Source organism: Copidosoma floridanum, unplaced genomic scaffold (assembly GCF_036245765.1).
Source record: "Copidosoma floridanum isolate Cflo_tuat_1 unplaced genomic scaffold, Cflo_Japanese_pri ptg000019l, whole genome shotgun sequence".
In the NCBI taxonomy this organism is placed as follows: Eukaryota; Metazoa; Arthropoda; class Insecta; order Hymenoptera; family Encyrtidae; genus Copidosoma; species Copidosoma floridanum.
The window spans coordinates 3117546-3144729 of NW_028321896.1; the positions used below are offsets into that span (position 1 = coordinate 3117546).

The 27184-nt window shown below is 36.3% G+C and overlaps 4 protein-coding genes across 8 annotated transcripts in view; 2 read left to right on the forward strand and 2 right to left on the reverse strand.

The window, feature by feature from the left end:
* The first annotated feature begins 1688 nt into the window (after positions 1-1688).
* On the forward strand, positions 1689-15737 carry LOC106636978 (androgen-dependent TFPI-regulating protein). 3 transcript variants are annotated; one of them, XM_089592826.1, is made up of 6 exons: positions 1689-1989; positions 3907-4074; positions 11846-11983; positions 12404-12621; positions 12805-12956; positions 13433-13685. In XM_089592826.1, exons 2-6 carry the CDS (start codon positions 3913-3915, stop codon positions 13477-13479), a joined length of 717 nt encoding a protein of 238 aa, XP_089448952.1. In that variant the 5' UTR covers positions 1689-1989; positions 3907-3912; the 3' UTR covers positions 13480-13685. The 3 variants fall into 3 exon arrangements, with proteins under 3 accessions (XP_089448952.1, XP_089448951.1, XP_089448953.1); XM_089592825.1 differs by lacking the exon at positions 13433-13685 and adding an exon at positions 15006-15737 and having other exon boundaries at positions 1692-1989; XM_089592827.1 differs by lacking the exons at positions 1689-1989; positions 3907-4074; positions 13433-13685 and adding exons at positions 9258-9660; positions 15006-15737.
* Positions 15738-16554: 817 nt separating this feature from the next.
* Fbxo42 (F-box protein 42) lies at positions 16555-19200 on the reverse strand. 2 transcript variants are annotated; one of them, XM_089592824.1, is made up of 6 exons: positions 18595-19200; positions 18169-18512; positions 17809-18097; positions 17581-17720; positions 17379-17500; positions 16555-17296 (listed from the first exon to the last, which is right to left on the reverse strand). In XM_089592824.1, exons 1-6 carry the CDS (start codon positions 18716-18718, stop codon positions 16750-16752), a joined length of 1566 nt encoding a protein of 521 aa, XP_089448950.1. In that variant the 5' UTR covers positions 18719-19200; the 3' UTR covers positions 16555-16749. The 2 variants fall into 2 exon arrangements, with proteins under 2 accessions (XP_089448950.1, XP_014205056.2); XM_014349570.2 differs by having other exon boundaries at positions 17373-17500.
* Positions 19201-21538: 2338 nt separating this feature from the next.
* LOC106636882 (uncharacterized) lies at positions 21539-22706 on the forward strand. Its single transcript, XM_014349430.2, has 4 exons — positions 21539-21923; positions 22104-22228; positions 22299-22409; positions 22483-22706. The coding sequence occupies exons 1-4, from the start codon at positions 21757-21759 to the stop codon at positions 22605-22607; spliced, it is 528 nt and encodes a 175-aa protein (XP_014204916.2). The 5' UTR covers positions 21539-21756; the 3' UTR covers positions 22608-22706.
* A 250-nt stretch (positions 22707-22956) lies between these two features.
* Positions 22957-27184, reverse strand: part of Miga (mitoguardin) — a 39798-nt gene continuing 35570 nt past the window's right edge. The window contains exons 4-10 of one of the 2 annotated variants that reach the window (XM_014349577.2): positions 25353-25540; positions 25100-25237; positions 24899-25011; positions 24538-24561; positions 24259-24427; positions 23937-24170; positions 22957-23853 (exon numbers count right to left, since the gene is read on the reverse strand). In XM_014349577.2, the coding sequence (XP_014205063.1) occupies positions 23536-23853; positions 23937-24170; positions 24259-24427; positions 24538-24561; positions 24899-25011; positions 25100-25237; positions 25353-25540 (1184 nt within the window). In that variant the 3' untranslated portion in view covers positions 22957-23535. The remainder of the gene's footprint in view (positions 23854-23936; positions 24171-24258; positions 24428-24537; positions 24562-24898; positions 25012-25099; positions 25238-25352; positions 25541-27184) is intronic. The other variant, XM_089592927.1, reaches the window with a different exon arrangement.

Sequence of the window (27184 nt, forward strand, 5' to 3'; positions counted from 1 at the left end):
GTTAAGATCAAAAAATGTAATTCAGACAAATAAATAAAAGTGTACATGAAACCATATTTTTGTTATTTATTACAACATTTATAATTTAGACTTATTGAGTACATTCAATATTTGCAATGTCTATTCATTATTATCACTATAAGAGAAATGGAAATTTTGAAATTAATCATATTTGTCAATCAATTAAAGATTTTTTACAAGTCATTGGTTTAATATTAATTTATAAATATTTAAGGTATTTTTTATTTATTTAATCAATAAATAATGTTTTTTTTATAATTTAAACAGATTGGAGTAAAGAAATAGACATACAAAAACAAGGGGAAAAAAGTTGAAATCAATAAAAAAAAATCATTTTAAATAAGGTACTAAACATTATTTTTATGAATTTACACCGAAGGAAAAAATTTTTTAGTACTAGGATATGACTTCTAACTTATTTTAAACTCAAATAAATATTATTAAATATCAGCAAAAAAATAATAATGCTAAAACGACGAGAAAATTTTTTCATTCTTAGCGTATGAGAGTTATGTATTATTACGTCTTCAATTTGAATGGCCTGGAGGTAAAACTAAGAACACCAACAATTTTTTACTAATAATAGGTATACAAATACATATACAAAATTCCAATAGTGTGCCTTGAAAAAAAAAAATTAAAAAAAAAAAATCTCGAAATTAAAGGTTTGGTGGATTTGCCCATATACGCCCACGCATACCCTTGCATTTAATCCAGATGGGGAAAGATACGCTTGCGCGCGCGCATCCCAATTATAAGTACATATTATATTTTTGTACACTGAAAAGCCAAGCGTAGCAATACGTAGAAGGAGGACACTATCGTCCTGCGGCTTAATAATTCAAGTGGACGGACGATCTTTAAAAGCCCCGTGCACGTACGTACACAATTTTTTTTTTTTTTTTTTTTTTTTTTTTTAATCATAAGTATACGCGAGTGATGAAACTCCCGGCTTGTACAAAGCTCGGGGCTTGTCCGCGCGCAATAACATATCTTACTCGCGTCTTATCAGCATATCCCGCGTACATACACCTCGTATACGTAATATCTCGGAGCAACGGTGTACAATGTACCTGTACCTGATGCTGAAGAAGATGACGTGGGAGGGAAAAAGAACAATGCCCTTCCATGTGCACGGTTGCATAGGTAAGTACGTATGACACGCGTGTCAGTGTGTGACGTAACCGGTTATTCGTGTTTGTCGGGCGAGCCTATACATACATGTAATACACTTGCAACGATGTATATACGTGTGTATTGCAGGGCAGGTGTGTGCGTGTACAATATACATGGGCATTGTAGCGGTACTTCGACCTATCGTGCACTCCCCTCCCTTGCGGAGCCTCATCCTCTTCGCCAGCACTGCATCGAAGCTCCCCGTGCGTCATAATACTTACCGGCCAGTCAAGTCGGTTTGATCGGAACGATCGCCCTCGATAGTGAAAAAAATAAATAATAATAATTAAAACAAATGAAATAAAATACAATCAAGCCTCTCGCGGTAATTAAAAGTGCTCTTGTTCCCAAGCTATTGATATAGCTCGTTCTTTTTTTTTTTTTTTTTTTTTTTTTTTCCAAAGTCGTCGCATCACACCGCGCGTCTTTGACCTTCGTCCGGCTGCGCGGTGGTGTGCACGCGCGTTTTTTTTTCGTCCATATATATATACATAAATATATATACCTACAGTGCGCAGAGCGCGGCGATACAATCGTGTTGTGTCTGCGTGTGTGTGTGCCCCTTTCGCCCCACTATTGCTACGAGAGTATAATATGGTACATAAGACTCGGAGTGGCAGCGAAAAATTTCGACTGATTTCAATCACGAGCGACGAGCGTTAATGAGCGCGAAGAGCTCGCGACAGCCACAACCAGCCTCGGAGGGTCCATTTACTGGACGGGACTAGACGGCACTCGGCGAGTCCTCCGCTATATCGAACGAGCCACTCCGAGGATCGCACGTGACCGCAGGTACGTTTTATCAATTGTTATTTCAGTTTACATCAGTTGCTTTTTTTTTTTTTTTTTAATTTTACTTTACATCAACTTTGACGCTTGTCGAGTGCGGGTGGTTATGTTGGCTTACGGGGTGGAGCTTGCAAGCTCGCGCGCGCCCTAGTGTCGAGGGTGCATTGGGTTCGATTTTTTCTTCCTTTCGTTATCGACTGTCGCTACTTTGCGACGTCAAGAGAGAGAAGGTGGAGTTGTAAAAGGGTCATACGGTTCATTGACTCGCGTGGACGTGTTTTTCAGGGTCGACGGAATAATTTGAAAGCGCTTCAATTTTTAAACGCGATCGACTAACAAAACGGACGAAAAATTAACGACTGTTGTCTCTCGCTTTGTTTTTTGGGAAAACAAACAAGTTTCATACCCCAATGCATCGTTGAACTGTTGTATACGAGTCATAAGCAAATAATTCGAGTTAGCCGAGAAATTCAGTTGCAACATTAAGATGCATTAAAGAATTATCATCTTGAAAAACGTAAACAAGTTCTCTATTGATTCGTTTGTTCGAAAACACGTTTTAATGACGATATCACAAATATGGATCGGAAAGAAAAAACAATTCAATCACATAAAACATACAAACAACGAGACCTTGAAAGCTCTTGTAATCGTCATTCAACTACGTCTTTACAACTTTAGTTGCTAATTTTATCCAACCAACCGTTCAAAGTGTCAAATACACGATGACAGAAGCAAACAAGACATTTTTTTTTTACACTTTACCAACATATCTATATTGATTTGTTTGCAATGCTTCCAAAATTTCCGAAACTGGGAACTATTAATTTTGTGCAAAGACATTACATTAAGAATTTTCACTTCATCACATTTTTCTCGAACTTTCTGATTAAACTATACAGAATTATAAGGTATGCGCGACGTCAGAATAGTCGCGCCTCGTGAAGGTCAAGTGTAGTGTCGTATACCCATATACTTACATCACGTATATATTAGAAATAACAGCAGCGGTAGTTGGAATAATGTGTTATCCCATTGAATATCGTTGGATCAACAATTGAAAACGCGCACGATTTTTTGTTTGTTCCGACGTTTGTTTTGTTACAAACATTTTAATTTCTATATCGATTCAAGATATAATTTTCTACACGGAAAAAAAAAAAGAAAAAAAAAATCAGTGAGCACACAACGTGTCAACGTATTTTAGATAAGTGTTGCAAATCACGCGAGTTGGAAGCTCGAAAAAATAAGCGATTTTATTTTTGTATCAGCGACCTTTACCAGATTACACTCTTCGCGACGTATACTTTACCCTCCAGACATCGCATAATTAAAGTAATGGACAGATACGAAAAAAAACTTACATTTACTTACGAGCTTGAAAAAAAAAAAAAAAAATCTTGCTTTCGTGTTTACACGGATTGTATTATATTACTGATTAAGTCTGGTAAGGTCAGTGCTAATCGTCGGAGCAAACGATAGCGACGAGAGACCACGACAGTATCGAAACTCTGTCCGAACGACTCTCTTCAAAATCATCAATTTTGTTGATTCTTCGCTCTACATTATCAATTGTCCAATTAATTTTGCAACAAGTACATGTGGCAATAAGCACGGAAACTTTAATCATCCGAGACACGTGGACATATACATGTACTCACATTTCGATGAGAAAAGCGATAGATTTAAATTAATCGGTTGGCCATTATTTCTTCGTTTATCGATATGACATGAGTTTCCGTCTTAGCATTCATCGTGGCGCAACATGAATAATTCATATTTACATTATAAATCTTTTGCGAGTTTATCGGCCACGTATGTATTGATAATAAATTATTTATGGCCGTGTTAAGTGTCACGGACAACAAACGACAGTATCATTGGACGTGTGAGTAATTTTTTAATTTTTTTTTTCTTCAGATCAAAATGGCATCGTCAATGGCTACAACCATAACCCACATTGTGATACTGGCAATATACGTATTCACGGTGTATTGCACCTTCTTCGTACTACACATACCAATTTTGAAAGAGAGATTCAAAGACTATGACGTTGGACAGTTCAAGTACCTCACAGTTTGGAACCTGGTGCGTAATGTGTTTTATTATGTACGTACACATTACACGGGTCCTTCGAAAAATACACACAGGAGGCCCATTCTATTATGCGTATTCTAAGGTCAAACGATATTCCGAAAGTAAAAACAAATTTTTGTGTGTCCCTGTACTGCGAGCAAAAATAACACCTCATTAGAATATGTATAGCGTGAAAAATCAATGTCAAATTTTGATATGAAGGAGAGAAAAAAATGGGATATTTTATTCATGGCACGTCGTTACCGTAGAAGGATCGGCATTGAGTGTCTTGCAAATGAGAGAAAACTTTTTAAAACTAATATTTATTTATTTATTTTTTAATGATAAAAATCTATTTCTTTTTAGATGTAATTCTAATATCCACCATGGAAATTAACAGGTGTTCGATCTCTTATCATATACATTATGAGCCATTGCACATAAAAATCATACGTTGAATGGTATTTTTTTTTCAATTATATATATATATGTGATAAACAAGAGAAAAATCGTTGCTACCTTAGACAATCGGTGAGGTTAACGTTCCCGAACCATTTTAAAATTTACGTGGACCTGTTACGTGGAAAATAATTTATTCAATTTTGGTACATGTGGTCAATTGTGCCGAAAATCCGTAAAATTAAAGTTTCTCAACTTAAAAGCTACCATAGATTTAATCTAAATATTGTTTTTTTTTCTTTTTTTTGCGATTATTTCCGATTTGCGAGCCCCAGCACCTATTTAAAATAAAAAATCGGATTTCGATTTTTGATGGATAAAAATTGAAAAACTTTACGTTACATTGATACGATTTTTACCGATTCGTCACTAGTACGAGCCAAAAGTGTTCCACAGCCCCGATGTTACGCCATGTATCCAAAGAAATTGACCGATCGGGCGACAACAATAGTTCAACTTCCACGTAAACACAAGGTTAGCCGCGCCCACTGACACACTGCACTCGAGCCGATTGCAAGCACGTACTTTACTCGACGCGTAATCGATCTCGTCACATCCACCGATCAAGCCTCCTTTTGATCTTCAAGCGTGGAATTACCTTTGTTTTCTCGTTTCCTCTTTTTTATTCGAGAATTAAGGAGCTATGAAGACAGTTTCATCGATTCACACGATGTTTGACTAGTAAACGATGATCACCGATTATACAATACATATTACTTAAGAGTCCACGTTGATCATGATATATAAATCATAAAATACAAAAAAATTCAATCTTTTGAAATAGCCAATCCTTTATGGCACTACTACTACGTACGCACGTGCACACACCTGAGAAAATCGGCAGCACAATAAAAATCGTTAACTCGACATTACCTACATACGTACACTACTTACGAGGAGCAAAAAGCGAACGTAAAATCAAATTTCCGTCAACTAGAAGTACACGTAGTTCTTAAGCAACGCCGTCGCAGTCCAACGAGACGATTCGTTTGGCAATTCCCGCACGCGAGCCCGCGTTCAGTGTTACACACACTCTCCGATTCGTTTGACCTCTCCCTCTAACGAAAAAAAAAAAAAAAAAAAAAAAAAAAAAATCGGCACTCCACTATAAGCATCACGGTTAGAAGCAAGTGTCGGATCACCATAGGCGCTCGGCACGCTCGGGGTATACCTAAGTACTTACGAAATTTCGAAACATCGGCCCGGCACATAAGAAAACTCACTTGCGAGAAGCATCGAAACAAGATGTGGCGAATACACTCTTACGCTCTTTCTCTCGTTCGGTTCGGTCTACTCGCAGAGTTCATGCTTTATACTCTCACTTGGGAATATATATATATGTACGGGTACACGCGCGTGCTTTCTAAACACTTGGGGGATAGCGCGCCGGGGCTTTTTTCCATCTCAATAAAATGCGAGACACTTTCCGAGGCTGAAGTCATGTCGGGCGTTAGCTAACGCGATAGCGCGCGCATCGGGCGACTGTGACCGGTATGTATCAGTAGTGATATACACAAACTGGAGTACAGACAGTATAGCGTCTATACACATAGGTTGGAAAAATCCACGTGTCTTGTATAACTCTTCCGGAATCTGCCTTTCGTTCAATATTATAATATATGTACGGTGTTGTAGGATGATGATAACTACTTTATCGTAAACTCACGTGCTATTGCAGTTGCGATGGACAATGACAATAGTCCGTGATTGTCAATTAAGTGACGCAGGACGCATTAGCATTGGTATTTGGATACAAAGTCGTGCCGGCAATGCCGATGAATGCCGGAGTGTTTAAATTAATCTTTACTTTGTTTGGGATCAGACCGATTTGTGTTTACCCGCCGTGAGACATCCCAATCATAAGTACTTACGGCACGTAGCATATACATTCGCGCTCACTTAGTTAGGAGTACAAAGCCCAACACTGTAAGTTACCTGTTCCTCAAACTGCTCAAACAAAAGCTCGTTATTGTATCGAGCGGAAGCACAGCTAAAGCGACAAGAAGAGCAAATCCATACCAGCGCAATAAAAACGCACCGAAACAAACACAAGGTATTGTCATGATATGTGGATGGGATAAACGCATGTTTAATCACCAATAAAAATTTAATTTGGTGTACAAGATGTAGGATTACGCAGTACATGTACGCTACTAGGCGATAAAGCTCATCTTGACCAACAAAAAAGCTCTTTTTATCCAACACGTGTACCTTCAAAACTATTAAGAAGCTGTAAAAAATAAAAAAATACTATAAGAACTGCCACATATACATCGGACAAATTCATTAATTTTCAGTTACCGCGTACACATGGAAAAGCTGTAAGCTCTAAATGTGCCAAAAAGCTATTTCATGTTACATCTCTATGATCCTAATCTTTTCTAGTACAATCTCTTACCGAAATATTTTTAACCCCGAGTAAACAGCATACCCACAACTTATGGTACACTTGCGCAAACCCACAAAAATCCTCCAACCCCCGGTTAAAAATATATGAGTATAGTGATGGCTAGGAAGGAGCGCGCGCTTTCATGTCTTTCCTCGGCTCGACTACGTGCATGGGCGTCTACACAATCTCCGTATGCACACATGCCCAACCAGCGACCAACGACTTCGGCGCACACGCGGCTTTTCTTTTCGAGAGAATATATGCAGCACCAGTAACAGCAGCATAGCTTTGGTCAGTTTCGCGAGCACCCCACTAGCGTCAACACGTATAGTACAAGATCGGCAAAAATCTTAGACTGCGGGCTTTTACTATTAACTAGTATAGTCAAATCACATACAACTTTGTATGCTGCTATTGTTGTTGTTATTGTTGTTATTGTTGTGGAATACACAAGTGTGCGACGTGTATACCATTTGCTCGTAAAGTGCGGATTATGTGTGGCGCGTCGGAGCTTTCGAGACACGAGCTTTTCTTCTTTTTTTACTTGAAAAGGAGTCACGTGTTTAAATATAGATCCACGAATATCTGGTGCTACTTTTCCTTCGAAGTAGGGGGTCAATCGAGTTTGCTATCGGCGAGAGCTTTTGCCCTTTTATTTCAGCACGCGGTCTTGTGTTGTTACCGACAGTGGTGGGCGAGCTTTTTCTGCATTTTTTTTTTTTTTTTTTTTTTTTTTCAAACGTGTGTCGTTGTATGACGAGCGAGAGTTTATAAATACATTTGAGCCAATTGGTAGTTTTATATAAAAAAAAAAAAAAAAAGGCAAAGGTTGGCGCGATGTTTTTTGTGAGAGACCAGAGAGAGCTTTTTTTCATGTGAATCAAATGATCGAGCATTAGAGAGCGGAAAAATTGCAATTTTTTTTATGTCTGTTTTGCAAAGTAGACCAGATTTTGTGCTGTAACCACCCGCAGTAGCTCATACGATCGATTTTTCTCACATTCAACGATGACACGAGAGTCGAGGGGCAGCTGTGTTTGCACTCGTGACCTTTTTAATTTCTTACAACTTTTCGGAATTCTTTTTTCTACTTTTTGCATCATTCGACACATTCTTCGTTTGAAAAGAATTCATTACATTTTATCTTTGCCGGATGAGTATCGTATACGTGTGGCTGCGAATCTATTTATACTTGCTCCCAATGTGCCACGAGGACATTGGGCTCTTATACGAAAGATCCATTTTTAAAATCTCTTTAAAAGCATACATGTAATTTGCGTTAAATAGAAACGCAATATAACAGTGATATTGGTGAAAAATATTTAACTAAAAAAAATTGTTAAATGAAATAATCATTGATATCCATTAGATACTTTATTTTGTAAACATGACAATTAAATTTTTCCCGTGTATCTAAGTACTAAATTCACAAATGACAGTAGGATTGAATTTTCTGCTTTTACGCATAAAAATAATTCGTCATCTTAATTCGATAAAATTCTTCTTACAACTAAATTGAGAAAAAGCCAACATGGACAATAGCTTGATTTTTACTAAATAAAATAAATCGTTAAAATCTTAATTAATGTAGTCAAACTTGTTTTTTAAATTTCGTACGGTTTTATTTTCAAGTGTAATCATAGGATGATTTTAAGTACAATTCACAAGACTACCTAAGAAACTTTTAAAGTATATTTAACGTGAAAAATGATGTAAGCCTCATCTGCCTCTAATCTTATAAACATTCAGCTAATAGCTTTTAAAATGTAAAAATAAAGTTTTTTTCGGGGTACAGAGGAGCCCCTTGCTAGTTCCGACGGTAGCATTTATAATTACCCAACGCATATTCGCTCGACGTACCTACGAAACGAACAGTCGCAATATTTTTATCAACGCAATCCGAGATGATGGACATTCAATGTATACCCACAACTCTGCGCGATGTTGTAAATGCCCAATTCATTCGTAGCCTGCAATTCGGTGGAAAATCATTGATTACCCAACGGACGAACGCGGATGTGTTATGTGATACTTAAGTAGTATAGTGCAAGTGATGATGTCGTCAATAAAAAAAAATGAAATAAAAAAAAATAAAGATGCAAGAATAATTTACTTCGCGGACCTATACGAGATGACCCTAGTGGCGTATAGTACAAGTAATAGTACACGTGGAGATAAAAACGTGTCACAGACAAAAGAGGCCATATGATAAAAGTATTTAGCAAGCGAGCGTCTGTTTTTGGCGGGGAAAGGGGTCAACGGTCTAATATAAACTCGGACGATTGAACGTCGAGGGGCGAATCTGTTTTTACTTTTTACTTTTGTCGCGGTTGATCAAAGAAAATCGTGCCAAATTGATCAATCGGTACAAGTGACCGTATCGATCGACAAATGCAGCAATAATAACAATGACTGCAGTAACAACGCAACATCAAGCAGCTTCTTCTTTTTTTTTATTAATTGTGTAATTTTTCGTTACAATTATAGATGTGGTTTGATAGACACACTTGCGTGTATGTATATAACAGCACCCCTGTGTGATTGATTGAAGATTGGCAAAAAACAATAAAGTATATAATATATATCACGGGATGTGTGAAAAGTTGCTCGTGGTTTTTCACGCGGCTGCGTTCGCGCTGTTCTTCTTCGCTGTGTACTACGACTACACGTACACCCGCGTACCAGTGCAAATTGGAAAGGTTCACAATGCGTACGGAGGAAAATTTAAGTTTCTCACCTTCTGGAACGCGGTTTGTATACATAATGTTACACGCTTGCCTCGTGTACCCATCCATGTTTTTTTCCTTATACACCTGTTCTATTGTAACACCAAAACACTCCAGATATTTGTATTTACGACGACTTGATGAAAAAAGAACAAATTTTAAATTGTCAACGTCTACTTTAAAACAACTCTCTAACTGTACTTACACACAGGGCCCATCACTCGCAATTTGGCACAATACGCTCACGAATACAAGTATAACGATTTCCTCGTTCTATAAACATCGTAAATCATCTAATGACAGTATTATACACTTGTATCGTTGGATTTGGAAAATTTAAGCCGCAGTTTCCGCGTTACACAATGATAAATGACACCGCCACATTCGTTTCATCTTTCGCGCTGAATGAACTTGATTATTCGCCCACTGTATTGGAAAGCCCCCCTACACCCTTACGGAACGCGAGTGTATACAATGTATATATACGTTTACAGCTATAACCGCGTAACGAATCGTCACATAATTCACGGTAATGAAAGAAAAACTTTGACACGCGACACGTGATGCATCACGTACTTGTATACACCTCATTTTTTCCGGTATGTATACATAGGGACTCAAAAAGTAGCGGCGATTTGGTTGTGGGTGTATAATGTGTGATATACATTAACGTGTACACGGACGCCGGCATACGTAAAAAGGCCCCTTCCGTGATTGCGTAATTTCGCGCGCGCGCGCGTGTGTGTGTGTGGAAAAGCAGCAGTGGCACATATAAATGTTATATACCCTGCACGACTGCACTCTCGCATCGAGGCTTTCGAACGAGAGGGGAAGAATTGGACGTTGATGGAGCCTCGTTTTCTCCCTCCCTCTCGTACTTGTTTCGCGAGCGCGAGAGTAATTACCGGCGTGACATAAGCCGCGATCGCTGCTGTTGGATGTATATAATATATTGTACAGCTCTCGTGTACATATCCCGCGTATCATATACGAGGCATGTTATAAGCCGAGAGCAGCTGTCGTCGCTATATACCTACTATCAATACGTAATGTATAATATCATGTGGCGCGCGTTACCGCACTATTCGTATTTTCTCTATTTTTATGAATTGCTCTTTTCTTTGTACGCACGTGTACGTGCATAAAAGATCGGAGTTCATCTTGGATTTTACTTTGTTTTTTTTTATTTACTTTTTTTTTTTTTTTTTTCAAGACTCATACATAGAACAGGATCTTCTCGATAGAAGAAAACCCTAAGGGTCGGGATGAAAGAGATATCCTGTTTAGTTTTGAAAATTTTGTATATAGGGGGTTTCTCGAGGTTACATCAATTTATTGGAAAAGTATTTAATTTCATTTTTTTTTTTCTTTTTTTTTTCACGACAATCCAAAGTCTCATCTATACCTGGGATCTCATTCCACTATGAGACTTGGTTGCATACAACGTCGGAGTAAGACGAGTAATTCCAAAAAAATTGCAGTCCTACACATATGCCTAACTCATATGCATTAGTATTTTTATTGTTCTTCCACTCAAATTCCGAAAGTTATGTTTTTTGTCATTTCTGCTCTTTTAAAAAACTCACATACATTTAAAGGACAAAACAAATATGAATAGAGAACCCATTACCTCGAAAACGTAAAAAAAGTATGCGTGTATGTATTCGAAAAAAAAAAAAAAAAAGTTGCCTCGACTGTTCCTATCTTTGACAAACCAAGACATCGCGAGAAGTATAAGATCGTCAAGTCGAGGATTTTACGTTGTTGTACACGCAATACGCGTTCGTACAACCTTTGTCATGAGTTTCCGTGGCCACGCACATATTACACACACGCACTCGCGTTCATGCGAAATTTCGAAATACACCTCATACAGTCCGCAAGGTATGGGACACTTGATAAGTTATTCTTGTACAGTGGAACAACTAAAAAAATTTCAAATGCACGGACATAATATACACGTATGTGTGTACGCCATAAAATTTTTCAATTCCTGTATTTTGCAAGGGCTACAACGCAAGTACTGAAATTAACGTGCGTTCACATGGGAAATCAACCATTACAATGTCCACTGATGTGCACACACATCCTTTTGTTAATGAAAATTTCTTTTCGCAACGAAATAACTGTCATAATACTACGCGTAGTTTTTACTTGGTAATTAAAAAAAGTAATTTTTTCCCCTTCCCATCATCTTTTTGATTGACAGATTGCACAGACGATATTTTTCCTACTATGCATGCTCAACGATATATTCGGTACGAACAGCGTCAATCCGAAAAAGAGGCCGTTCATACGCCAATTCAAGGACTACTTCTACGCGGCCATTGGTTATCCAGTGTCTATGGTAAGCCAGCAACTGTATACTTAAAACACTTCTTGTAGGTACCTACCGTTCGTGTTTATGGCCAATTTATTTGCTGCTCTTCCTTTAATTACTCTGATACACATGTATATTAGTGTATACTAGTGTATATCACAGATAGTGGGTTGCCTTACAACATACCTACATTTTTGCTCGATACACCACTGCCAATTAACTTTGTTTCTGCAATAATTTTCTCTATTGCAATTTTTATATACATGTGTATCATAAAAAAAAAAAAAAAAGAAAAATGGAGTAAAGTTCCTTTGAAACTGTATATTGACGCAAACAATAGAAAGATATATTGGGTTATTGGCCCATGGTACCATATAAAATAATTCAATTATCGAATCAAGACATAAGTAACACATACTCAAAAACAATAAAATTTTGTTAAAATAGTTCGTAGGATTGATGTTCTGGAGTCTGATGTTCATCGATCGTGAACTGGTGCTGCCCAAAGCCCTGGACCCCTACTTCCCCTGGTGGCTGAATCACTTGATGCACACGATGATTATGATCACGACTGTTCTGGAAATGCTGATGGCGCCACGGCAATATCCCAAACGCTCGAAAGGCCTCGGTGGCCTCGCCTTCTTCATGCTCGCTTACTTGACCTGGTACGTTTCAATTAAGTATATACATCGTGTGCCGCAAATGAACCCACATACAAATTACAGATAATCACGCGGGACCATCCTTTCCTCAACACGTCACTGTTTTTATCACAGATGTTTTATTAATTTTTATATGTACATTGTTTAAAATGTGTTGATTCAACATTTTTATTGTACCCCTTACAGGATGCACTTTGTGTGGTACAAGAGCGGAGTCTGGGCGTACCCGATCATCGAAATTCTTACGGTGCCGCTCAGGGTCGCCTTTTACCTGACGATCCTCACCCTCGTGACTGGCCTGTACTTTATCGGGGAAACCGTCGACCGGCTGATTTGGGGTGAGTTTTCAAAATTTTATTCAAAAGCCCATTAGCTTTGCTTTTATCATCGTTTGCATTATCTTTTTTTTTTTTTTTTACGTTTGCTACATCATTGGTCCATGGGTATAAATTAGAAATCAACTGGTTGATTTTGCAATCATTCACACCTACATCCATCTCCACCACAACTCATAACGCAGCTTTTTTTTGTTTTGTAGTACAATAGCTTGCACATACTTGTGTATGTAGATACGCAGTAACTTTTCATTCGTTTGATTCACGCGGACTTAATCGTCAGATGTGCTGTATATCATCATTACTTCTATCTCGATCGCATGTACATTGTGTTTTGACGCTTAGAAAATTAATCACAATTGTATATAATCATCATCTATGATGGAAAAATTAAGATTTTCACCTCTTTCTCTGGGCATTGAACTCGAGAGTGAACTAAATCGAGGCTATTGTTTTTTTTTTATTGTGCATGTACATAGGGAAACGGTACCTAGAGGCATCTTTCTCGCCGGAACTGAAATTGTAAAACAGTTTGACGGGGAAGACCACTTATCTCGCCAAGAGGACTGCTTTTATCGCTATCTCATGAAGGAAACGCACACGAGCGACGTTCAACTATTTTTTTTTTTTTTTTCTTCTTCAATATCTATTTTTAAAGTTACTATACACCACTACAACTTTAAAAGGGTAGAGGAACGGTGACGATTTTTTTCTCTTATGAATTATGTACACTCCCGTATGTACATGATATATATATATATATATATAATGGTATTTGAAAAATGACGAGTCTGTAGTATATGTGTATACTCCTCGAAACAGTATGATAAACTTTTTACGAGTTAAAAATATTTTCAAAGTAAGTGTACATGAATATGGATTTTCACTCAATCAGTGCGATATTTTTTATAAACATATTTCTACATACGAGACTGAGTTATAGTGGAGTGGAAAATAAAAATATTTTCATGCAACATTTCATTACGAGATTTTATTACAAACATTTAGGAGCAACGATTTCTCTACCCTAAATAAATATAAGAGATTGTAGTTATGTAAAAACTTGAAAATTTGACGATTCAAATGTGATTGATGATGTTGACGCAGAATTGGATAATTTTACTTTAAATTTGTATTATTTTTACAACAGTAGTAATAAAAAAAAAAAAATTAAAAAAAATGATCCAAATGCATGCACGAACATATAGTTTAGCCATATAAGAATATAGGCCACTTTTCGTTCTGAAACGCTAGTTCCTTCTTAATGTTATCAAATAAGTCTTTGTCTGGATATAGACGCATAAGGTTTACTTTATATACATTATTTTCACTTACATATTTTTACGTTGTAATAGACAATATTGTAACGCTTCAAAACTCGTAAATACATGTAAGTGAATTGGCCTGCCATTAGTATTATATTCGAAACTCTTGCGACTTGATGGAAAAAAAAAAAAAACTTTATTCGATTCTTGTGTAGTTTTATATTTGTATAATAAATTGTGTATATGTATATATAATTACGTATGTATATTGGTCGATATTTCTTCTTTCCACCTATTTTTTTTTTTTTTGCATGAATATACATTATTATTATTATCAGTAGTTTTTCTCAAGTTGGGTGAAAAATAAATTAAGAGGTTCATTCAACTCATACGACTCAACTTTTTACACAATATATATATATATACTTCGATTTGACAAATTTCTCATACAAAAACATCACCACTGTACTTACGTCTTTTTATTTGTTCACTTTGTAAGGTAAGTGCAAATTATGCGATTTGCATTGACTAGCGACCTGCACGCTTTCCCACAATTTTCAAAAGTATGTTTATTGTGGACAAACCACGAGATTTTGTCAAAAGAATGTATCTAAATGTTATTATTTCATTTCGATGCTTTTTCTTCGCGTATTAAATTATTGAAAGTGTAAATATTTATATATTTGTGTCTATGGTAGCTTGTCATTTGACACATAACTCGATGCAAAATTCTAAGATTACCACTTGTTTACAGATGAATTTTTATTGATGTTTGATATTTTTACAGGGAAAATTGCGAAAAGTGTGGAAAAGAGCGGCAAGAAGAGAAAGTAAAAACTATACAGACATGTTAGAGAATATATCATTGCCTAATTGTTCTCTTAAACCGTAAAGGCCCTAAGCATTGAAGATTACGAACAATCGAGTACATTCCGATGTCTTTCCCCTAATTAATTTTCTCATTATAATCCTTGTGAGCTCCGAGTTTCGGTGAACGATATACTTTTTTTTACTTTTGTAATTTTCAAAGGCTTGACAAAAAAAGCACGAGTAGAACATTTTTTGTTACGAGAGTTGAATCAACTAACATTTGAAAGTCTACTGTAGTTAATAGCGTAGGGTCAAAAGTTATACAGGAAATATTTTAGACTCTTGTTCGATAGAGTAAAAAAAAAATAGCTGTCTCTAATGTTCTTAGCATTTTCGTCCCTTAAATCGGAGTTAAACATCGAACCCTTTGGTCTGGATAAAAAAATTTATGTTTGTTCATTATATTGGATTTTATAAGTCAAAAAGTTATAAAGTTGTCAAGTAAATTGTACTTGGTATATGTTATTTTAACGAATAATTTAAGGAGGTTCAATAGTCGTCTCAAATAACAGAGAAAGTAGTAAAACTTATAACAATAACTTTAGAATATCTGGAAACTGTATGGATTTTTCAATATTTTTTTTTTTTACTACAAATTTTTTTATAAATGAACGAGACTAAAATTAATTGTTGTCCTTAAAAGCTTGTATTACGAGTTGCAAATTCAATAAAAAATTTGTGGTACAAAATATTTTAAAAATGTACAGCTACCTGACACTCTAAGTAGTTATTATTGAAAGTTTCACTGCATTAAACCTCCTTAACAACACAACCATATACAAATAAGATTGAACCAAGTAACTATTTATCGTAAATACATATATTTACCTTGCATAAATATTAATCTCGTAAATTTTTGTATAACTATTGCATAATATCAATTTGTCTACACACAAGTTGTTGTGAAAAATAATAGAAGCGATAATTTCGTCCTGAACGTGAGATGTTGGCTTTATTTCATACCATTTTAAAAGTAATATATGAGAATCTAAATTTAAAAATTATATAATTTGATTCTACATAGCCAATTGTAGCTGGGAAGCGATGAAAAATTTGTATTATTACAAACTACGAAAGAACATGCACTTGGACAATTGATTGAAATAACAGCCCAACGTTTCATTCTCACACCTGTACGTGCCTAAGATGATATTATTGTATACTTGTGAAGGAATATTTTGCACCAGCGTTTGTTCATATTTTTGATAGAATAAATATATTGTCTTGTTGCGTTTGCTATGTTATAGTAAATAAAATATTGTTTATGTGAAGTTTATATTTCACTAGAATACTCAGACGCATAATACGAATAAATAAAAAGCCAAACACTATTGTAAAACAAAAATATTGAGATGTGTAAACCTCCCACATAATTTGTTTGCATTGTGTAATTTATATTTTATTAGAACTGTTGTTATTTGTCACGAATCGAAACAAGGTGAATTGAGAAAAATAAAAATGCTGAGTTTAAAAAAAATCTTTGTATTTATACTTTAATTAATTTAAAAAGCGTTTTTTGCTTTGTTACAGTATTCTTTACTGATAAAGAAATTTATACATATATGTTACAATTTGATATTTAAAGATTTTATACTTACTTTCCATCAATAAGACCCGAGAAACCAATAAAATTTTACAACATTATGTTACTTTTATGTACACTATATAACATACTTGGGCGGATTAATAAAATGAAGATCATTGTACACTTGGGAGTCATCAAAATCCGTCTGTCCTTGAGTCGTTGCCTGTTCTTTTCTTATTCCTCCAAAAACTATTAGTTCTCCCTTGCCAAGGACCAGAGAATACAGTATTCTCTCGTCCGGACCAGCCTGATTATTTTGTTTCAAAGGAATCCAGGATGCGGAACACTCGTTGCACAACACGTCGTTAATGTCTAGTACAAATATGGCTAGTGTATTTTCGGTCTTTTTGACAGCCTTGGACTGAACTTTGCGGCTCTGAAGTCTCTCTTCCAATCGACGAAGAGATTCCAACTGCCGCTGGCGGTTTAAGGAGTTGGTTCGTACGGCATCTTCACGGAAGGCAGCCAAGCTCAACGTGCTGTCGTAAATTGGCATCGGCAGAACGTGATTAGACGGTGAACTCGATGCTCTGGGTTGTGAATTTCGAAGATTTGATCTTTGAAGATGGCCTCGGCGCCCATTGACATTCTCATCTCGATCTATTTCTCGCGTTGGTCTTTGTCTACCAATAAAAGAAATAAATTGAATGTATCTGAGGTAAGATTTGTGGGAAATAATTTATGAACAAAGATACTTACATGTGCCGTTCTCGGGGAGGTATATTAAAATTTTGAGGAGGATTTGCTGGTTTTCCTACAGATATACTCATACCATTGAGATGTGATTGTCTTTTTTTCTTACTCAAAACGATCACATGATTCCCCACCTAGAAGAAAAAAAAAATCTATTTGGTATTATGATCGAATACAACAAATAATCTGACAACCCAAGATGTTTATACAATACCTTGCATGCCTGGTGGCACCATATCCTAGTTGGGGCATACTCTACATGACGCATGTTGACTTTTTTCCACATCCAAACTGGATCTTCCATTGTCAGAAGCCAAGCATCATTCATGGCAACGTTTGGACCTGTACATCCACCTGTAACACAACATATTTACATGTTTGAGCAATATCACTTTGTATTCACTTTACTCGGATTAGTTATTAGAAAATCCATAACTCTTACCTAGTATGAGTATATATTTATCACCCAATGGTATTTGTGATTGGCCATAACGCGACAAAGGCTTTAAAATAGACGTGGCTTGTTTTTTCCATGTGTACGTGTCTAAGTTTAAACACCATACATCATTTGTACTATATCCATTAGAAACACCACCAAATACAACCATAATATTTCCATGAATAGAGGCAGAATGAGCTGATGTTGGGGGTGGTGTTTCTAATGGATTTATAGCAGCCCAACGATTGGATTCAATCGAATAAACGTGCAGTTCATTGAACAACTTCCATTGCTACAAAAAGAAAACAACAATTAAAAAAATAAAGTCATTTGGGGTAGATTTCGCGATAATTTATCAATTACTTGATGCAAAGGATATGGAGAAGGATGAGACCAGCCACCAAACAAGATAAAACTTTTTTTGTAGTACAGCATAGTTGCACACGCTTTGGGAGATGGATAGCTTCCCATTGTAATGGGTCTCACCCATTCTCTGGTATCAAGATCTAGTCTCCATAGATCGTTAAACGTAGTACAAGCAGCTGTACATCCACCAAAAACATACATAGAATTATTATATGCACAGGCTGAATGAGAGTGTCTCTTTCCAATGGTTGGTGTCCAGTGCGTACTGGGCCAAGAATTCCAGAGTAAAGATCCATAAGCCACTGACTTTTGAAAGTGTGCCTGGTTGTGCTCGATAACGTCTAAAATTATTTTCATATCATTAGCGAAAAGTTGGATATGTGAATGCCGTTTGATAATGATATCATAATTTATGAAACTCACTATTTGTTGCCTGACACCATCTCTTGGAGACGTACCTACATTCCTGAAGATCTTTGTAAGGAGGAACCAAGCTTAAAATGTACTCCAAAATTTCATCCGGCAGATCATTAATGTAGCATTGCATTTTAAAATATCACTTTTACAACTTTTCTGCGTGACGCACTTTATAACACAGAAACTATAAATGACGCATATGATACTGATTGTTTTCTCAACAACATAACCTAACACTTACAGGATTGTTTAATGCCGACGATTGTCTGTTTTTTGAGATATTCAACATTTTTCACTATGAACACAATGTTTTTTCCCTCACCACTTAGGTGAGAATAATGCTTACTTGAAATTTATAAAAACTCGAAACACATAACTGAGGCTGATATTGTTATTGTATTACTGCACACAAAATGACAATCAACAACTCCCATAGCAAAAAATTATTGTACTGTACCCATAAAACGGCTCTAAAAAATAAAACACGATGGTTTAACACTTTATAAGAATAGGCTCTTCAATCGTTAATTTGTGTGGACGTCAAGAATGTCAAAGTCAAAGAGGTACAGAAGTACTTATTATTGTTATTTTGTTGCGCATGCATTGCATGAAATTTCTTATATATATCGCCCTATGTATATATGGACGCAATGCCCCAACGATTTTTATAAGCCATGTAAGATAAGTAGAATATTTATGGTTTTAGAGGCCGGTTTTCAAATTAAAGATAGATTGTAAACTTGCCGCAAACAGCAAAAAAAATGTCAACTTAATATTGTCTATCTACAAGATTAGTTGCGGCTGGTTTATAATTCATAAAGCGGCTCTACAGTAAGTAGTTAGTACAGTAATAGTTTTTTGGAGCAGCGCCATCTAGCGGTCTTTATTTTTTGGCCCAGCGTTGGCCGCGATGGTCAAAAGTTTGCTGCCGACCGCAACCTTCAGAGCGCTTCATTGACTCAGCGCCACCACTGGCCAATCTGTGAACTATCGCTGATGTATACATAACATGATGTACATACATGCATGTGGATAATTGGTGATTCGAAGGTATAGGTATGCATGCATGCACTATTGCACTGTTTTGGCCAAAAGTGGCTCCTAAAATTCTCAATGAGAGCAATCAGGATTAGAGCCATTTAGTTAATTATAAACCAGCCGCAACTCATGATGAAGCTATAAAATAAAAAAATAACGATACATGTGTTTTTGGCGGCAAGTTAACAATCTTTTTTATGCTTGAAAGTTTATCTTCAAAAGTACAAATACATAGGAGGTCGATTTTTTGGTAGAAAATAGATTGTTAACTTGCCGCCAAAAACACATGTATTGTTATTTTTTTTTTTTATAGCTACATGATAAGTTGCGGCTGGTTTATCATTGACTAAGTAGCTCTGAGCTCAATTGCTCTGGATCAAAAGTTTAGGGCCACTTTTTAGTTCAAAAATACGCAACGCTAGATGGCGCTGATCCAAATAACTATTGCAGCTACTTACAGGAGAGCCACTTTATTAACTATAAACCAGCCGCAACTGACTTTTTAAGTAGACAATAAAAAGTTGACGTATTCTGTGCTATCTGCGGCAAGTTTACAATTTATCTTTGTGCCAAAAATCGACCATGTAAAAGTGTGGATATTCTACTTATCTTGTGTGGCTTATAAAATCAACCATATTCACAAACTTACAATACTTTAGACCTTTTACCATTAATTTATGGAAGCACAGCCGTTTAACTTTTTATGGTTTAAATAAACAGTTAACTTATATGATATGTATTGTGTTACAGAAATCTCGAATAACGATAAACACATACGTGAATTAATCAGACTCAAGAAAAAAGGCTTAAAAAAGAGTTTCAGTCACAAGGGAAGAGTCTCCTAAAAATAGAGCATTGGATCTCTCATAATCAGAGAATGTTGGGTTCTTTGTTTATTTATAATACTTAAAATTTACTTATCTGTAATAAATTTATTTTTTATTTATTAAGATCCAATGCTCATTTCTTAAGAGACTCTTCCTGTGACTGTGCTTCTTTTTTAAGGCCTTTTTTCTTCAGTCGTCTCTTTTCGACTGATTAATTTACGTGTATAAGTATTTGATCGTAATTCAAGATTTCTGTAACACATTACGTATCACATAAGTTAACTGTTTATTTAAACTATAACATTAAAGGGCCGTGCTGCCATAAGTTAATGGTAAAAGGTCTAAAGTATTGTAATTTTGTAAATGTAGTCCATTTTATAAGCCACATAAGATAGGTAGAATATTTATACTTTGGAGGTCAAATTTTGGCTCAAAAATAAATTGTAAACTTGCCGCAAATAGCACAGAATACGTTTATTTTTTATTATCTATCTATAAAATCAGTTGCGGCTGGTTTATAGTTAATAAAGCGGCTCTACAGTGAGTAGTTAGTAGTGATAGTTATTTGGATCAGCGCCATCTAGCGGTATTTACTTTTTGGCCAAAAGTGGCTCCTAAAATTCTCAATCAGAGCAATCAGGATTAGAGCCATTTAGTCAATTATAAACCAGCCGCAACTTATGATGAAGCTATAAAATAAAAAAATAACGATACATGTGTTTTTGGCGGCAAGATAACAATTTATTTGCTACCAAAAAATCGACCTCCTGTGTATTTATACTTTTGAAGATGAATTTTTGAGTAAAAGATAGATTGTTAACTTGCCGCCAAAAACACATATATCGTTATTTTTTTATTTTATAGCTACATGATAAGTTGCGGCTAGTTTATCATTGACTAAATAGCTCTGAGCTCAATTGCTCTGTACGAAAAGTTTAGGGCCACTTTTTAGTTCAAAAATCCGCAACGCTAGATGGCGCTGATCCAAATAATTATTACAAAAATTACAACTTACAGTAAATGAGAAGATGCGAGCCATGCCCCATGCCTCATGCTATGATGTAATGTAATCGATATAACACCAATACTTACGCAGTGTTGTTTGACGCATGAACGCTGATATATAGACATACAGTTTATTGAAAGCAATTGGAGTTGTGTATATACCTACACACGCGAGGATTTGCAGTGCACATTTGCACAACTGCACATGGAGTTCAAGTTGTTAACAGCAAGCATATATAAATTATCTTATTGTGCTGTGTTGTAGAATATAGTGGTAAATTAGTTTAACTTTATAATTATGAGTGAGCAAGTCAACTGTTTGAGTGATTGTCCTAATCTCATAAGTCCTTATAAGACACCAAAGATTTTGTGGTATCAAACCGGCAATGCGGTTTTTATTCGTATTTTGTTACCGGATATCGAGAGATACCACCTCAAAGTCACTGATGATACTTTTACGTTCAGGTAATTATTTGGAACTATTTGTTTATTCACGTGGGTTGATAATAAAACTCAGATTGCAACTTTTGATGAGTGAGGAATTTTTAGTGATGTAATCGCATATTTCATTCTTAAAAAAGTTAAATCATACATACAAGAGCTTATGTACTTGATATTGGAGTATTAATTTTCATTTACATTCAGGACAGATTTGAAGGATGGAAAGTATTTTGTGGGTATTAGGCTCTGTGGAACAGTAGTTGCAGAAAAGTCATCGCATCAAAAGCTTGGCAGAGAACTCAAAGTTTGCCTGATCAAAGCTCACAGGTGTAAGGAACTCATAGACTTTTTACTAATTCAAGTACAAAATTTAATGTATTAACTTAATTCTTGTTGTAGGGACTGATTGGCCCCGATTGCATTTGAGTAGGGATAAGAATTCCTTTATATCACAAGATCCTGAACATATTATTAAAAAGAAATGGGATGATCCTTATGCTCCTTATGAACGTAAGTCAATAGATACATGTCTGTAAATTGAGTAATGCAGAAACGAAAGTTATGACATGTGCTTTATTTTCAGAAAGGGAAAGTTTTGAAGAGTACAAAAAGCGAATGGGAATAACAAATATTATGCCTGAAGGCTCTTCGGAAGAAGATGGCACTGATTCTGATGATGAGAAGTTGATTGGTTATGATGAGATATAACTGTTGTGATAAAAGTTTGTTACTTAATTTAAGTATTTATCCAATAATAACTCTTTTTTTAATAAAAGTGTATTTTATTATATTTTTGTATTGAAATAAAATTTTTTGCATCAAATTGATGAAAAATTAATTGTTGTTTCAAGATAATTTATTTGTGTAGTTCTTGAACTCTTGATAAAAATTAAACTCAACTCTGACTTTTGTGGTAACAAGACACCATTAACTTTATTCATGAAATCGAATTGAATTACAATTTGTGTAAATCTCTAGCTAAATAGCCAAGATAGTAATTTTTATGCTGAGACTACGTGCACCATTTAGTTTTACAATTAACAATAACAAATAAAATGGATGCACATCAAACACATAAAAAGTATAATATCAAATACTACTATGACCACACACACAACTCTTTAATAAAAAGTACCGAAAACTTAAATGTAGGAGGTAAAAAATTTATTTTTTTAGCATTGTAAAAATTTTTGAATTTATAATCATGGAATGTAATTTTAAAAGTTAAAATTTTAAATCCTATATTCCTATTACATATTAAAAAGTGGCTCTGCTAAACAATAAAATTATAGTTAAATAGTACGAATTTCAAGTTTAGTCCTACAAGCCATAATACTAAAAAAAATAAAAACAGAGTAAAGATGTAAAATTCACTATTAATAAATATATTAATCCACTGTACATATTTATAATCATACAAAATATTTAAAAAAAAGAACAAAGTAAAATCTACATACTTTTCGTCGCGTCAATGAAGAAATACACTTACAATTCAACAATTATTTTAATAGATAACAACACTTGACGTAAGTTTCATGGTGCGTATTATTGTTTTTTTGGCTATTCGAATTTTTTCATATCCCCAATGCATAATATTAAAAATGCTTTTCTCGCTATATTTACAAAACTAGGTGTCCTAACACCCCTCGAGAGACAGTCTCTGGTTAATATTCTCCACGCGAATCTTCATTTCCCTCAGTACATCCTCGGCAAGATCGTCAACGTTCGTGTATCTGACTTTGTAGAAATTAAATATGTCTATTAAAAATTCAACTATCTGATCTCTAAAGTAATAACAAGTTGAGCGCAAGCTACTTTCAGGTCCGAGAAAGCCCCAGACCAGCACTGGCGTCACCTGCTCCGAGATTGAGTAAAAGTGCGCCATGAAGCCTTGCGGATGCTTGAGCATTTTCCTCTTGCCCAGTAACACCGACCACACCGCAGTACCTATTGCCTGCAGGAGAAAAAGAAAACAAACAGCAAGACATTATTCAATTACGTCGGGAAAGGCAATGACAGCGCAATTATTGTTAATACCGTCTCTCGGAAGCTCGCAGAGATCCATCGGTTTTGCAAAATAGCCCTGATCGAAGCTGGTGGATTCTCCATTTCTTCGAAGGCATCAAGCAAAACGAAATCAATGACGACGTCGTAGAAATTGATACACCTGACGCCTCGCGTTCCCAGCTCTTCCTTCATTATTCCCAAGTTTGGTTCATGGCTGAGAAACTCGAGCATTTTCTCATAATGCATCAAGTAGTCCTTGGGATCCTAAAAACCGATTAGCAGTGCCTAATGGTTAGAAAAAAAAAAAGAAAAAAAATTGTGACATAAGAAACAATTGATCTTTGGAACCCACACGGTCGGCAAATATGATCAAATCGCTGATCAATTGGCGGCCCACGTCAGCGACCCACGTAGCTGCGTACGATTGTCTGAATAGTTTGGAGTATGCTTGCCTGAGACAGTGGACCTTTGATAAGTACTCCACGTCGGAGCCACACTTGACTAATTCCGTGTGCAGCCGTCTGAAAATAAAAATCGTCCTGTATTTTGTTTCTCTCGCAAGGACATTATTAATTGTCAAAAAAGCGCCGACAAAGTCTAACATGCATTTCGAAGCGACTGGCATACGTACTTTTCCAATCCGTTTCTACTCATCCTGAAAAACAAAATAAAAAAGCTCGATAAGTTAAACAGCAAATCGAAATAACAGGTAAACTCGTTCCATTGAACATATTCAATTGTCCGGACTCGGCTGAGTTAAAAATGTACATAATTATAAGATTCAAACGATATATATCTTTAAAAGTACTGCAGCAAAACTACTCTGCCAAATGTAGATAAATTCTATAACATTTATAGCAATTGGCAAGTGGTGCTGTGTATCAAGCAAGCATAAAAAAATTCTACTCTTCAATTATATACTTTAAAAACAAGCAAATTCATTGAATGGATTAATGAATGTATAGCTGAAACACATAAGTAGATGTACATACCTGCACACAATGCCATCGTCCTCGTGTTGTTTGAGCGCCTCGTGGTATAATTTTTGTTGCTCAAAGTGCGGATACACCTCAGCGAATTCCTCGAACTCGCGCAAATCAGCGACCTGCGAAACGATGAATCAGCGGAGTATTTATTGCATACAACAGCACACATAGTACAGTTGTAACTCTGAGCGTGTAAATTGTACTTACGCCATCCTTGGCAGAAGCATAGGACTCGGGCGAGGATGCCGGGTCGTGCTTGTCTCTGATGACGGACAACCTGGTCGCCAGAGTCGACGGCTTGTGACTGTCCTCGCTGTCGCTCTCGTTTCTAAACAACACGGAATGCTGCAAAAAATAAAATAAAATTATACTCTTTTCATGTGCTGGTATACTTCTGTAAATCCCCTTGTTTTTAAATTAAAAAAAAAAGAAAAAAAAAGAAAGACAGTTAACGGTTCACCTGATCGATGAAGAGCATCTCTGCCTGATTCTGTATCTGGTAGCCCAAGTCGAGCAACTCCTGGACATCGCGCGTGAAGGCCGCGTCGGCTTTCGAGGGTAGAGCAAAGGCCTCGCTGTTGAGGGCCGAACTGAACGCCGTGAGGGCATCCTCCCAGCAGTAGAGCGCCTTTTCCAGGGCCTCGAGACCTGCGGCAATAAAATACCTACAACCGTGGCTTCTGCTCTCTGACGAAAAACCAGTTGTGGCCGACAAAATCGATCTTTAATCGTTGGCTTTTCCTCCACAGCTGTATACTTAGACTACGGGTTACGGGTCTTGATTTTTTTTTTCTATTTTTTAATTGATATTGATCCAAATTGATGTGCTCTTGTATGCTGAGTTTATGAAAATCATTGGTGATCCCCATTGAGTATTAAATTGAAGAAAAAAAAAAAAAGCACCACAGCAACTAGCATATACATATTATATATGCGACCGCCTTCGAAGTCCGAATAAAATATACGCGGTGGTTAAATCGAGACGTGGAAATACAAAATTTACAACTTTCTTAAACACATACACACCCCTACGTTATACGTTAGTGCAGATTGAAATAAAAGACGAAAAAGAGTCAAGGTACACACGTATGTATACATAAATGTATACGCTCTCGTTCGAACTGTATATAAGACTCATTACTACTTCATTGCTGGCCTTCATTAGGGCTACGGTATACAGCTTCTCTTGATGGTATATACCAGCTTTTTTTATTATCACTGTATACAGGTATGTGTACATATATTTAACGCGTGGAAAAAGCTTATTCTTCGTTTTTTCGCGTTGGTGCCGAGAACAATTGGGACTAACGATCGCACGAGCCGATGTGATGCGCCACAGCGTGGGCGCTGACGCGCTTTTGTTGAATTTGCAATGCCCATATAGAGGAGCTCGGTCATCCGCGCGTATAAGTATACTTTGGAAAGCTGTGACTATTTATGCACAATGAAATAACAATAATTCGGTGTAAAGTCAATATCTTTGCGTAGGTAAAAATTGTATGTATCGCCTGTTGTTTACACGAATAGCTTCCAATTTTCATGTCCCAACAGATGATCCGGATTACCCGATACCGATCGATCCCATATATTTCATCGGGCAAACCGAGCAAACGGTCACACAGATAATATTGAAAGGCCAAATCATCCCCCCCCTCCCCACCCGGCTATGGTGGGGTAAACCCCGTTGTAAACCGGCTTTGGAAAAGCATCGATGGTACACTTATATGTGGTTTTCACATGTCATACACTCTTTACATATACAGGGCAAACCCCCTGGGGGGTGCAGTAATATTCAATATGTTCGGAGCTCGACTGGCTATATACTCCTATAACAATCGCGTGTTTTCTCGTTTTCACGTCTACAACGTTATATTAGCCCCTACTGGCGTCATCCCCCAACGGTGTGCGTATATGCTTGTATTCTATCCCACGAGCTGTGAGTGCCACCCTTGGCATCGGCTAGCTCCTGAATAAAAGAACGAATAGAAGGAAACAGAGCGCGCGTCAAAGTCTACATATACGAAACATAATTCATCGACTATTGGATGTATTGATATACTTCACCCTGAGGGGGATTCAAAAAACGGTAGCATTATGTTGAAATTTGTTGTGATTGTTTTTTGTATGATCACGTTTCTTAGGATATCGATTTCCAGGTATATCGGACACGCAAGTTTTCGACCTTACTGGACCATTTTTTGGCCAACCCTCCTATACTTCACGATTTTTCAGGGATTACAACATGTACATGTAATGTAAATACCAATCATACGCATCTGGCGCGTGTTACAT